Source organism: Vipera berus (assembly GCF_964194415.1).
Source record: "Vipera berus genome assembly, chromosome: 2".
In the NCBI taxonomy this organism is placed as follows: Eukaryota; Metazoa; Chordata; class Lepidosauria; order Squamata; family Viperidae; genus Vipera; species Vipera berus.
Genome location: NC_138203.1, coordinates 121507569 through 121521745, shown reverse-complemented (window position 1 = coordinate 121521745; position 14177 = coordinate 121507569). Strand labels below are relative to the sequence as shown.

Sequence of the window (14177 nt, the reverse complement as noted above, 5' to 3'; positions counted from 1 at the left end):
TGATGTTCCAGTTTTTTCAGATTGCACCCAAGGAGCTTATTAGTAGTAGTAATACCTTTGCTTTCTTTTGCCACAGTCGCTCTATTTCTATTTGCAAGTCTTTGCATTTTCTGATTTTCTCCAGTTCTCTTTTATTCTGCCATAATATTAGACTAATATTATGGTTCATTGCAGTCAGCTAGATGTTTAGACTTCATTTGGCATTTTATCTACCTATTGTTATTGTTAATTTTATAGTAAATTAATCAGGGGCTGAATTAATCTGTCTTGCAAGTGCTGTACCTGCATCATGCATTCCAAATCTTGAACAGAGTAGGAGGTTATACTTACAATGATTTTTTGAGGAAAAAAAGGACAATCTAAAAAGGGCAGAAGTCTATAAGTATTAAAAATGTATATAATTGTTTTACAAAGGAAAAATCAACAGTAAAACCACATAAATAATTATATTAAATAAATCTAAAGAACAATTCTTTGAAATAAAGGACATATAACAATAAAGGACATATAATGAATGTTTATAATAAAGGACATACAAGCACTGTTTTCACATGAGATTATCTCTTTGATTGCTCCACCTTTTAATCTTTATTGCTTTTCAACAGCCATGAAAATAAAAAAAGAATCCATGAAGTGCTTGGTCCCTTGATATGAAGGCAGAAACATTTTAGAAGACTGAGAGGATCATTACACAAATCTAGCTCCTACTGGCAGAAGCAAAGACAGTTCAGGAGATTTTGATGCCTTATGGAGAAAGACAGTATTGAATATCCACTAAAATTAATACAACCTGTAAAAGAGCATAGTGGTATGGCTTGGGAGGTGGGGGAGGCTCTTCCATGGTTTTTGCTCTTTCGGCTGTGGCTTGCCCAGGACTTTCAGACCCTTCTATGTTCTTAAATGTCTGTAATGGCACAAAATATTACTAATAATAATGGTTTGATGTCACAGAGAGCTATAATCTAACCATATGTGCTGGATCTGCAGCAAGCTATGATGTGGCTAACTAGTTTGCAATTTAGTGTAGGGCACAATCACAGCCAGTGAGTACCTTACTCAATTTGTCTCAAGACAGAGTCCACTTTAGTAGTCAAGGGAACAAATAAAGGGGCATGTGTTTAGCAAATTATACTTATACTTATATAATTATTATAATTATACTTTTCCTATATTTTAACTTGAAAGGGAATGCTGCATTTATGGCACAAGACAGAGTGACATATTCTTTCTTCTTCTCATATCTAAAAACTAGGATGGCATACAAACAAACTTGAGGCCAAGCACTTTGTCCAAGCATGCTGTCAACCCTTGCAACTGTCTGTCAAGTCTCTTGGCAAACAGACATTCTGGGCTAGCTGCCAGTGACATATTTCCTATCTTGCAATGCCAAACCTGCAAGGCTACACATAGACTACTTCCAGAGAGGATGTTCACCACATTCCAGGCTGCCTGATGTTTCTGGACAGGCTGTGAAGTTTGCAGTTTGATTGAGTGAATATTGCATTTCGGTATTTGAGCTCAGCAAGAATTATTCCCCAAGTTGTAGGTAGGATTTTAATGTACAGAGTCAGTACTGAGAGGGGAAAGAGACCGCTTTCCTGCAGTGTCACAGATGGGGAAACGATTTTCTCCTGCATCTTTTGAAAAAGGTGCTCATCAGAAAACAGCCTGTCAAAGCAGCACTCCTCCGATGTCCTGTTGTGAACTTTTACATAGAAGGAAAACATTTCTTCCATTTCCGAGCACAAATAGTAAAAAGTATGGATCCTGAAAGCACCCTGAAAAACTGCTTTCTTCAGTCGTTGTAGCGTCGTCAGAACAAGATTCTCGGCCTGTACAACACCCAATTCACTCCTCGTTCATTCGCCCCACTCCCTCCGCGAGGGTTCAGAGCCCCACAACGCCACGGCTCGCACCAACATCAGTGCTGGATTCCAGAGAGTAGAGCACCGGCCGGCTCCAGAAAGCGGAGGGCAGAAACTGGCGAGTATCATGTGAAGAGAAACTGCCCAATTGTAATTAATGTTGTAGCACGCCCACAGGCCTGGCAATGTAGCAATCGCTTTACGCGTGGGGTGACCGACGCAAACCCCACTCCTCGCCAATTTCCCCAGCCTCTGAGCTCACTTCCTCTTGCAGGCGGAGCGGCGGCCAGCCGGAGGAAAGAAAAAAAAAGAGCAAAGCGTGCTTAGCGCATCTGGATAGTAGGAGCTTCATCATGGCCAGCAGCTACCTTAAGCCGAAGGAGAAAACTCTGCAAAGCCTACGAGATATTGCTTGTCGCCTTCGGATTCACTCTATTCGGGCAACTTGCGCTTCGAACTCCGGGTAATCGAAGAGAAGGGATGCACTTCACTCTCTTTTCTGATATTCCCACCATTTTCCTGCGCCGGGGATTGTATTTTCTTTTTTGTTTCTAAATGTGATCATGGGGACGTTTCCTGGTACAGTATATTACCCTACTCTCTAGGTTCGCTTACGGGGAGAAGGCGATGAAGGTAATATTGGGTTCCAATCTCAGCAGGGCTAACTAGAGGTTTCTGTCAATTGAGATGGTGAAGGCAAGAAATGTTCCTAATTAGTTTTCAGAAATCCATTAATTTGAATCGCTCCTTTCTAGGTCGGCTGATAGCTTTGCTTGAAGTTCGTGAGCTACTGTATTCTCATTTAACTAGTCTTCCTCAGTCTATCGGTGATGTTGTGAGGCCTATCAGTATAGAGTTTTTATTGCTTCTGGTGAGCACAAGAAGTCACGAGGAGGGGGGTGTCTTTTAACTGAATTTATGCTCTGAATTGTACATTTCAACTCTAATCGCAATTTTGTATCTCTCTGTGGGTAGCTCCTGCTGAATTTTTGTCTCTCTTCCTTTTGACCTTGCAGACACCCAACATCATGTTGCAGCGCAGCAGAGATCATGTCTGTGTTGTTCTTTCATACCATGCGCTACAGGCCAAATGAACCAGGCCACCCCAGCAACGACCGCTTTGTGCTCTCTAAGGTGAGAGGAGGAGCTTGTAAGCCGCCCTGAGTCTTCGGAGAAGGGCGGGATGTAAATGGAATTTAAATAAATAAATAAATAAATATGGGGGAGGTGGTCTTTGGAGGATGGGACTTGGATTATAATGCTCAAGTAAGGCCATAGCTTATTTCTTCCTGGCTGAGAGTTCGACTCAGTTCTTTCTGCAGCACCACATCCCAGAGTAATCTTCTTAAAAAGTAGAGCGATTACTATTTAACGTTTGCGATGGCTACTTTGTTTGCTCCTTGCAGGGTCATGCTGCGCCTATACTCTATGCTGCATGGGCAGAAGCTGGTTTTATCAAGGAGCCTGAGCTGTTAAATTTGAGGAAAATAGACTCTGACCTGGAAGGTCACCCAACTCCTGTAAGTACTCTTCTGAGAATAATGCTGGGAAATTTGGGGAGCTTTGAAAAAAAAATAACTTGACCTATCAAGTCAAAATTTATACATAAATACATACATATATAAATCTTAGTGTAAATAGTTTTTTAAAATTAGTTCTACAAGATCAGCTTTTTAGGATGTAACAATAGTACCGTTGCTTCTTTCATGGAGACATCTGAAATTTGAAAGCCGTGACAGAAGTAATGCTTTCCACATGTGCTGTTGTGGATCACTGATGCAAAAACTTAACCCATAAAATTGGCCTTGTTCTACTGTGCAAATTAATATTAAACATATGTATGGTAAAACTGGGATTTTATGATAAAATTCCAAACTGGAATATATGTTGTTGAAATACAAAGGCACTAAAATGAGGTATTTATATATTTATATTGGAAAAGATCCAAATTTGATCTCTGTCCAGAACAGATCTCATAAAGACTGTTTTCAATGAAATACCCAACAGATTGTGTCGGTATTTATTCTGTTTGTAGAACTCTTTTCTTTTTTGCTTAACAGAGACTTCCTTTTGTGGATGTGGCCACTGGTTCCTTGGGGCAGGGTCTGGGAGCTGCCTGTGGAATGGCCTATACAGGAAAATACTTCGATAAAACCAGGTGAGAAATCTGGCACAGGTCTACACCAGGGGTGTCAAACTCGCAATGTCATGTGACATGTCGTGATGTATCATGACTTTTTTTTCCCATTGCCAGCAATGGGTTGGGTACAGTTTCACTATGACGCATCCAGCCCATGGGCCAGCAGTTTGACACCCCTGCTGCTTCTTTCACAAGATGTTTCTGGCCTCTTTTTTGTTGTTGTTCGCTTGCTCTATTGTAAAGTCCACTGGGTCAGAGAATGGCAAAGAATGTATAGTGAAAGAAACTTATCACACATACACACACACACACACACACACACACACACTTGTTGGGACTCTTGTGTCTTGCTGTCTTCTAGTTACCGAGTTTACTGCCTACTGGGTGATGGTGAATCCTCTGAGGGATCAGTATGGGAAGCCCTACAATTTGGGTCTCACTATCAACTGGATAATCTAGTGGCCATTATTGATGTGAACCGGCTGGGACAAAGTGAAGCAGCACCACTGGGCCATGATACAGATGTTTATCATAAGCGCTGTGAAGCTTTTGGGTAAGCATTGCTGGCTGTTTTTATCCTAATTCTAGGAGAACGTTTGCTGCTTTTTGCCCCAACCTTTTCCTCTTCTGCTAGATGGAATACCTGTGTTGTTGATGGTCACGATGTGGAGGAATTATGCCAGGCTTTATGGCAAGCAAGTCAACAAAAGGGGAAGCCCACCATGATTGTGGCCAAGACTTTCAAAGGACGAGGAATCCCAGGTGAAAGTAGTCTCTGAATCATGGGGATGGGAAAAGGTAATAAGAGTCCTTGAACGTCACTAACTAATATTCTCTGTTTTAGGTGTGGAGAATACTGACAATTGGCATGGAAAGCCCATTCCAAAAGACAAAGTGGAATCTGTTATCTCTACTATTCAGAGTCAAATCCAGACTAGTGATGTTTGCACTATCCAGCCACCTGCTCAAGATGTGCCACCAATCAGTATTGTGGATATCAGAATGCCTTCTTTACCTACCTATAATATAGGAGAAAAGGTACTGCATGGGCTGGGCAGATTTTTCTTTTAGTATTTGCAAATACTCTATTGTTCTTCTGTCCTTTTTGTGCCATGCATCTTTATCAAAAGGTCTGCATGACATGGATCTGATGCAAAGCACTCACAAATTCCAGATTTATTTTTTTTAAGTGGAAAACTTACCAACTTTCTTCTTCTCCCTGTACTCATAAGAAAAGGCTAAAGGAGTAAAATCCATAAGAATGTTCTATTCACCTTATTTATTGCTCACATATAGCTGACGTTTTCATAACATGCATCTTCAGTATTAATTTGGACTTTGAGCTGAAATGGACTTTTCTCTTTCTGCTAGATGGAATACTTTCCTAACCTTTGAGGTACCTTTATTTTTGTCCTCAAATCCAGTTTGATAGTACCCCTTATCCCATAGAGAAACCCTGCAAAGGACCCAGAATAGTATGTGAATTAAGTAAGCTTTATGCATGAGAATAAAAGGCAAATTAGTATATTAGGTTGAAAAATGATAGCATATCTTAGATCAGGATTTGCATTCATTTTTGGAATAGGGACTACACTTAACCAGGGGCACACACACAAAAATAGAGTTGGAATAAAATAGATGAGATCTGGACAAAAATGGGCTTTAATTAAATAAAAGTACTTTGATTATTATTTTCCATATTTGCAATAATTTCCTGCTTTTATGTAAAGATTAAGAGGGTCAGTGTATGGGATCCTGGAGGCATACCCAAAGTTTTTGAGGACTACATGCAACCCTGAGCCTTAATTTAGACAATTTAGATACTGTATAAATTTTAATATAATGTTTTTTCTCCCTTTCACCCCTCTCCTAGTACAGGAATTTAATATAAAATGCCTGTATTCTAATGTCAATCCTTCACTGCTTTTCATACAGTGACTTCTTGGAAGTTTTTCCTAGATAAAATAGAGTTTTTCCCAACTTGTGTCTAGGCATATGATAAAAAGAGTGAAGACGTTTGTAGAAACATAACATTTATCAAATATGCTTAGATCATCCTTTTTACTTGGTGGTAAATTAAATGACCTGCAATGGATTGTGATGGGATTTTCTTTTTTTGTCAGGTGGCTACCCGCAAAGCCTATGGTTTAGCCCTGGTAAAACTGGGAAAGACTGACAAGCATGTGGTTGTTTTGGATGGTGACACAAAAAACTCCACTTTTGCTGAGCTTTTCAAACAGGCCCATCCAGAACGCTATATAGAGTGTTACATTGCTGAGCAGAACATGGTGAGTCTGAAAATATGAAATGGATTGGTGAATCATGTGGCATAACCTGTTCCAATGACATGTTTGTGTATGTGTATGTGCTGTAGGTGAGTGTTGCTCTGGGCTGTGCTGCTAGGAACCGCACCATTGCATTTGCCAGCACCTTTGCTGCCTTTTTCACTCGAGCATTTGACCATATCCGGATGGCTGCTATCTCACAATCAAACATTAAGCTCTGTGGGTCACACAGTGGGGTTTCTATAGGTATGTGCTGCCTGATATCTAAAGTTCTCTAATTTAATTATTATAATTAGACTTAAAATGTCTTATTTCTCCAGCAGGGTGAGGACCATCACCAATTGTTCTCTTTCCTGTTTATCATTACAGCAATCCTATACTATAAGATAGGCTGAAAGAAAATAACTTGACCCAAAGTCATCTAGTCAGCTTCTTGACTAAATGGAAATTTGAACATAAATCTTTATAGTCTTCTTCACTATGATGATCATGCTGGCACTTTCCTGTTTATTTACATAGCCCGCAGTTGATAGAGATATAACACTGTTATTAACTGAAAATCAAGAGTATGATATAGCAACAAATCTTGACTTTTTCTCAATTCATTTGGTTTTTCTTCCATTCAGTGATCTTAAACACACATATTTGGGAATCAGCTGCTTGGGCAGAATGCTGTGTTCTAAAGGAATGTTGGCTTTAGTAGTCCAAATACAACATGCTAATTCTAGGAAAAGTCTACTTTCATGTTTATGCTAGCTGTACACCAGAAGTAAAGACTGGTTATTATTAATAATTCAATTTAATGATAATAGTTAAGGTTTTATGTTAATAGTCTAAGATATAGGGAAATCAGAAGTTGTGCTTCTGATTGGAGTGCTTACAGAGTGTTTTGGGATTTCTGCTTTATTCTCTTTGCTGTTCATCTGCTCAAAATACCAAATGCCTGAACTCAGCTAGCTCTACCTAAAAGAGATTTTGATTTGTAAATAATGTGATTGGCCTTCTGTAATTTTAATAAAAGACTGAATTAAGCAATTATATGCTAAATCTCAGAGGCCTAATATTGGGAGGCATAGTTGGGGTATTCATACTCTCAAATGCATGGTATAGTTTTTGAATGCATTCTTTTCTGTGACATGGCAAGCAATTTATTCAACTGCTTCTTTATCCCAGGAGAGGATGGGCCCTCTCAGATGGCTTTGGAAGATCTAGCCATGTTCAGAACTATTCCAGGTTGTACTGTGTTTTACCCAAGTGATGCAGTCTCCACTGAGTATGCTGTTTGTTTGGCAGCAAACACTAAGGTATGTGGGTAAAAAATATTAACTTAGGTGTTGGTCTTAGCCAGTCAAGAGTGAGGTATTGTCATTAAATTAGGGAAGTAAATTGCGGTGTGCTAGAGCAAGAAGCCACAATTTGCAACAAAGCTTCTTGCTCATAGCATTTTCTTTTACCCTGGCCCTCATTTTCTTGCAGGCTATTTAATTTATTTCAAGTTCTTTTACACCATTTGAAAACAAATCTAAGCTTTTTACAAAAGTTAAATTCATAATAATACATCAAGGCAATAACAGAAACATATTAAAACATTCAACAAATATATCCATGTATCCAAAAACAAAAGTTGTAAAACCCTAATTTGCATTAACTACATACATTCTAGATACATATTTCACAGAATCTTAAATGGCCAGAATTTCACAAGCTGATTAAGGTTGTAGCAACTTTTCAAAATCAGTGTACCTTCTTACTGATTGACAACCTAATGTTTTTGTCGATTTTATTTTTTATTTGAGATAATTAACATATATATTTTGTGAATAGTTCCTCAGGGTATTCTGTATAATTCTGAAATGGGATAGATAGATAGATAGATAGATAGATAGATAGATAGATAGATAGATAGATAGATAATCTTTGTCATTTTTACTGTGGACACAATGGCACACATTAAAAATGAAATTTAGTTCCTTGCTCTCAAAGTGTACACATAGATAACACATTTAAACATCCTATATACAACATATGTATAGACCTACACCCTTACATATAAGTAACATATAAATATTAATCACTGTCCACCTTGAATACATAACAGAAGGAGGAAGCTTTAGAGTTCACAAGGTTAATACCGTACGGAACAAAACTGAATGAATCTGGATGTTCTGCTTCGGATACCATGGAGCCTCCTCCCAGAAGGTAACAAGGAAAACAGGTCGTGAAGAGGATGTGTAGTGTCCCAGACAATCTTGTGGACCCTGCTCAAGCAATGCTTTTGTGCTATGTCCTGGATGGAAGGGAGGGAACTGCCAATGATTGTTTCGGCCATCCTCACCACTTTCTGCACCGCCTTCCTGTCTGAAGCAGTGATACTTGTAAACTTGACTGTGATGCTGTATGACAGGATGCTCTCGATCGTCCCTCTGTAGAAAGTGGTAAGGACAGGGGAAGGAAGAGGTGCTTTTCTCATGCGACACAGAAAATGCAGGCGCTGCTATGCCCACTTCACCAGCGTCTCGCTGTTGAGCGACCAAGCCAGCCTACTTGTTAAGTGCACACCCAGGAATTTGATGCTGGTAACCATCTCCACAGGTGAATCATTAATGCACAGAGAAGTGTGGCTGTGCCTGCCTTTTCTGAAATTGACAATGATCTCTTTGGTTTTTCCAGTGTTTAAAACTAGGTTTAAAACTTCCAGTGTGGTATCTTTAATTCTTTACTTGAATTATATGTCCTGTGATAGCATTACCCTAAAAAGTGGTTAAGATGCTTTGCATAAATCTAGCATGTTCTATATTGCTGTGCTTTTTAGATAACAATACAATTATTTAAAACCATTCTGTGTTCTATGGTGTTTGATTTTTGGTAAGATCTGTGTTTCTTCTTCTGAGTATTCATATTCTTCTTCCATATTGCTCCTTAGGGAATATGCTTCATTCGTACCAGTCGTCCAGAAACTCCTATCCTGTATTCTCAGGAAGAAAAGTTTGAGGTTGGCCATGCCAAGGTAAAGGATTTGAAACACATGATTTCTGGTTCTAGTTCCGCTTTCAAAGATCCAAAGAAAGAATACTGTATTGGGTAATTTGGCCTATAATGGTAGTGAAATATTTGAATGGAGTTGTATATCATGAACTGAAATGTGCTGGGAAAGAATTATGGCATCCAAATATTTTTTTCCAAGCAAATAGCTTGACCTCAGATAAAATAAGGAACACAGTCTTAAATTATTTAGAAATGCTATGAAATAATCAAAGGAGTTTATATACAGAAGAGCGATCCTATTTCTAAAGCTAAACCTTTAACATAGACTGGGCATGTCAAACTCGCGACGTCACGTGATGTCGCGCAACGTATCACGACTTTTTCCCCATTAACCATCCTTGCCTGCTTGGCCAATCAAAAGGGAATATACAAGTTGTTGCATCAAGTACTGTAGTCTACCATTAGGTGGCAGAAGATGATTCTATTCTGACAAGTTTTTACTTATCCTAGCATCAATATACACTTTTGACAAATAAGAAGTGAGTTTAGTTCCTGTTTTTCCTAGCTGTAGAAATAAGTCCCTGGAATTTGGATTAAGTTTTAGCTCAAACAAAACAATATTAAAGAGACTGCATCCAGACAGCAACTTCTCATAATTATGTAGAATTTAATCATGAGAAAACAGTTTCCTCTTGGATTGGATAATACTCCTTTTTAGGGGTTTCAATGTTGCCGTATCTCTGCAGTAGAAATAGACAACCACCCACTTAACTGGATCAGTTGTGAACCACTAGGCCTCTTTAGGTAACCTTTGATGATGTGCATGGAGAATTCTTGGTAATGGGGTTTGCAAGCAAGCACATTAGAGGAAGGGTACATGTCAACGGTGGAGTTCTGCCTATTCTGGTATTTTCTTCATACTTGCTTGGAATACATTAATTCCCAGATCTAAAATACTTCCCTTTCCCTTATTTTGTACGATTTTAGTTTACTTTTTATGATTACTTTTTATAGGTAGTCCGTGTAAGTGATGCTGACAGAGTAACGGTTATTGGAGCAGGTGTCACACTTCATGAAGCCCTTTCAGCTGCTGATGAACTAGCCAAACAAGGTATTGGACACTGGAGCTTTGGAGATTATAAATCCAATTATATGTTGACTTGACCAGCAATTTTAATAGAATTATTTGTTTCATTCTTCTCAGTAGTATTTTGTTTTCTTTTTCTAGGGATCTATATCCGGGTAATTGATCCATTTACAATCAAACCTTTGGATGCTGATACCATCATTTCCAACGCCAGAGCCACCGGGGGACATATCATTACAGTTGAGGATCATTACAAAGAAGTTAAGTAGTTAACTAAATACATTTTTTAAGACATTCTTAGGAGAAATTGAATATGGCTAAAGATGCAGTACTCCAGATCCCCTATTTTAGTAACTTTTTTTTACAAACTAGTTTTCCTTCTGCAATTGCCAAGATTGATTATATGTTTATACTACCACTTTTTCATATCCTGTTCAATAGTTTAGAAACACCTACTGCTGTGCCTTGTAGAGAAAAAAAAATTATACATTGGGAGTACAACCTAGTATGGTGATTGATTGCCAGATGGCCAGTTTCTGTTAAGTCTTTTTATATTTGTGGGCTACTTGTGATGCCAGTTGGTGGGTCAGGCTGTAAATCCCTTTTCTCATGTTGAGGTCCCCGGTGCAATGCGTTTCTTTGCATCTGGTCAACAGGCTCTTATAAACATGGTACCACACTTTTCAGCTTTAGCAGTATATTTCTGTCATATCATAAACATTAGGGGGCTACAGTCAGACAACCATTCATCAGCCTGCTTATCCACCATTTGGCATATGCCTGAAGTGTCACTAAACACAAGAACTCAGTCTGTCCACACATTCTTTCTGCCCACCAAATAGTCGATTAGTGAACTGTCAAAAGTGAGACAATAGTCGGAATGGGACAACTTGCCATGGGACAATTCGACACGGGAGAACTTGAGAGAGGCACAAGTAGAATTACAGCTCTTCCCAGCCTTGAGGACTACTAACTTGAGAATGGTCAAACCCAGGGCTTTTTTTCTCACAGAACGCTCAGAACGGAGTTCTGGCACCTTTTTTGGATGGAACCTTGTAGGGTAGGCAAGGTGGGTTGTATGACGTGTGAGTTCCGGTACCTTTTTCTTTTACAAAAAAGCACTGGTCAAACCTAAAGTAAGACAAGGCCTGCTGCAAGCACAATTTCAACTGCTCTATAAAAGAAGCTATTTCTGTGCTTCTATCTGTTCATAGTCAGAATGCAAGGCAATGGATGGGTAAAAAAGCTTCACTATACAGTGGAAAGAAAAATAGATGCTTTCCTTTGAACCTGCAGTGTCAAACTAGAAAATTAGCACATCTTTATAAATTCCTTAAGTTTTAATGTTTCTTGCAGTCCGTTTCTCTTTCTGAATGAGAAAGTCAAAAGGTAGATGTTTGCTGCTAAAATATGTAAACCTATTTCTTGATGAGTTTAATTCATAAAAGGAAGTGTATATGTAACTTTGTAACTTTGAGTTGCATACAAAATACATGTACTTTGTAACTCAAACTTTCATATGAAGCTGTTAAAGGGAGCAGATTGTACCAAACATGCTCTGAGTGAAAATCTCCATTTATGTCCATCCCTTTTTCCTTTTCTCTTTAGGTGGTATTGGTGAAGCTGTGGCTGCAGCTGTCTCTGGAGAACCTGGTATTTTAGTCCAGAGTCTAGCTGTGTCAGGTGTGCCTCGGAGTGGAAAACCTGCTGAGCTCTTAGATCTCTTTGGGATCAGTGCAAAACACATAATAACAGCTGTGAAGAGCACCTTTGCCAATTGATTTGACAGGGATGAAGTAAAGAAAGGTTATGAAATTTTGAAAATGGATTCTGAAGAGCAGGGTGACAGCTGCTTGGTTCTCTAGGTAGTCAACCAAAAGTAACCCCTTATGATTCCAAAACCTGCAATGTTTTAACTTTTAATTTTTTGACAATTGCAGTTAATCTTAATTTCATGGGTTTTGGACCGGATTCTGAGTGCAAATAAGCTTAAAACTTTTATAACACAGTTCTCATCCCATCAGTATATCATTTCTTCTTTTTTATCTGTAATTGCACATTAACTGGATCTGACTATTCCACATGGACCAATAATGCTCATTGGAGTTTATGGTTACCTTCTCTTGTTTTTGATTCCTATCCTACTTGACTTTCTCCTCTTCAGCCCGACATTCCAAAACTGAGTTGGGTAAATTTTCCATGGGCTATTTCCTGCCTGAAAAAGTTAACGCATAATTAGTTTTTATTTAACAAAAATGCAAGTACCTCTTTTGGGAACGTGGTCATCTGAATTCTTCAAGTATATATTACTAATGGTACTGTCTTAAAATGCCTGGTATAATTATTAAGTATGGAGTGGTTCCAAGGAGATGCAGGCTTAAGTCCAGCTTCCTCTACAGCAGCTCACACGATTTGGGTCCATTCATACTCTCTCAACCCATCCTACCTCACAAGTTGTTGTGGGGAAAATGGAAACAGGAAGCTGCTTATATGCTGCTATGAGTTTCTGAAGGAAAGGAGATATAAACTTAACAAATAAGCAGACTTAATTGTGACCAAGATGTTTCTGTCTTACATGTGCTTTTACTGCCATCAAGCAAATCAATAAACTCACTTTATTGTGGAAGATTTGTGTATTCATATTGGAAATACTTAAGAAAATGTGTGAAATAGTGTGTAATAATCTTTAAGAACGAGTAAGATTTTACATGCAAAATTATTACAATATTTTGATTTTTCCCTTCTCCCTAATGGGAACCTCATATTTCAGTCCAGCTTTCTAAAACCTGATTTACCATGAACAAATGTATACACTGTTTCCATTTGACTTCCTCAAATGGGAACAGCAAACAAATGATGCAAACTCTTTAACTAGTTAGAAGCCATATTCTGAACTTCTGATTACTGTTATTAATGGACTAGCAGCTAGAGCACCTCCAGTTGAATACAGTGCATTGAATAAAAATAGTGGAGAATATACAAAGCACACTACTGTAGCTCGTGATATTTACTTGACTCAATTTTCTGGGTTTGCATTACGAACTGAACCAAAAGCTAACCACGTAGCTTGGGACTACAAAGCTAACTTGTGATTGTACAATTTGTCATACAATCTGTGTACCTCAAAAGGCAGAAATCATTAACCAATTTTGCATGATAAAAACACAACTACAAATTATGCAAGTGGAGCCATGTCCAATTATTATATTATGGATAATAAATGCACATATCATAAACGTGGCTTTCTAGACCCTTTTTTCTTTTGTATACCTTGTCAGTGGCTCCCAACCTTTTCTATACCCAGCACCCCTAGAATGCTTCTGATATATTCTTGCTCTCCTTACAAAAGTTCGAAATAACAGCAATGAATTAGCATATACACTATAATTTTGAAAACCCAAGTTTTCACACTCCCTGGAATATTATCTGGAACCCCTGCTCTATGTAGTATTGATGCTGTGACTATTATTATTATTACTATTAATGATGTTAAACTACTGGTGACATACTACATGATGCACACTACTATATATTTAATACGGTACTTCTGGCTTGATGCAAATCTGTTAGGATAAAATGTTGAGTAGTTTGAGGTTTTGTATGTTGTGCTAATTCATTCACTAGCTTACACTGTGCAAAGCCAAGCAATTAGGCTAGCAGTTAACAATTTTTCTGTTGTGACTACACAATTCTCAAAACATACACTTGCTGTTATGTATTCTTAATTCTTTATATTTGTGAGTGGGGAATTATTTCCTTTCTCCTGAATTTTCCAATTTGTGAAAACTAATTAAGTAAAGGTATGTTTAATTTGG

At 38.3% G+C, this 14177-nt stretch overlaps 1 protein-coding gene across 1 annotated transcript; it reads left to right on the top strand.

Annotated features, from left to right (window-relative positions):
* The first annotated feature begins 2181 nt into the window (after positions 1-2181).
* On the top strand, positions 2182-13598 carry TKTL1 (transketolase like 1). Its single transcript, XM_081321224.1, has 14 exons — positions 2182-2328; positions 2882-2999; positions 3272-3385; positions 3926-4023; positions 4367-4558; positions 4640-4767; positions 4850-5043; positions 6129-6293; positions 6380-6536; positions 7464-7594; positions 9214-9297; positions 10290-10386; positions 10504-10623; positions 11971-13598. Exons 1-14 carry the CDS (start codon positions 2219-2221, stop codon positions 12141-12143), a joined length of 1881 nt encoding a protein of 626 aa, XP_081177350.1. The 5' UTR covers positions 2182-2218; the 3' UTR covers positions 12144-13598.
* The last annotated feature ends 579 nt before the right edge of the window (positions 13599-14177 follow it).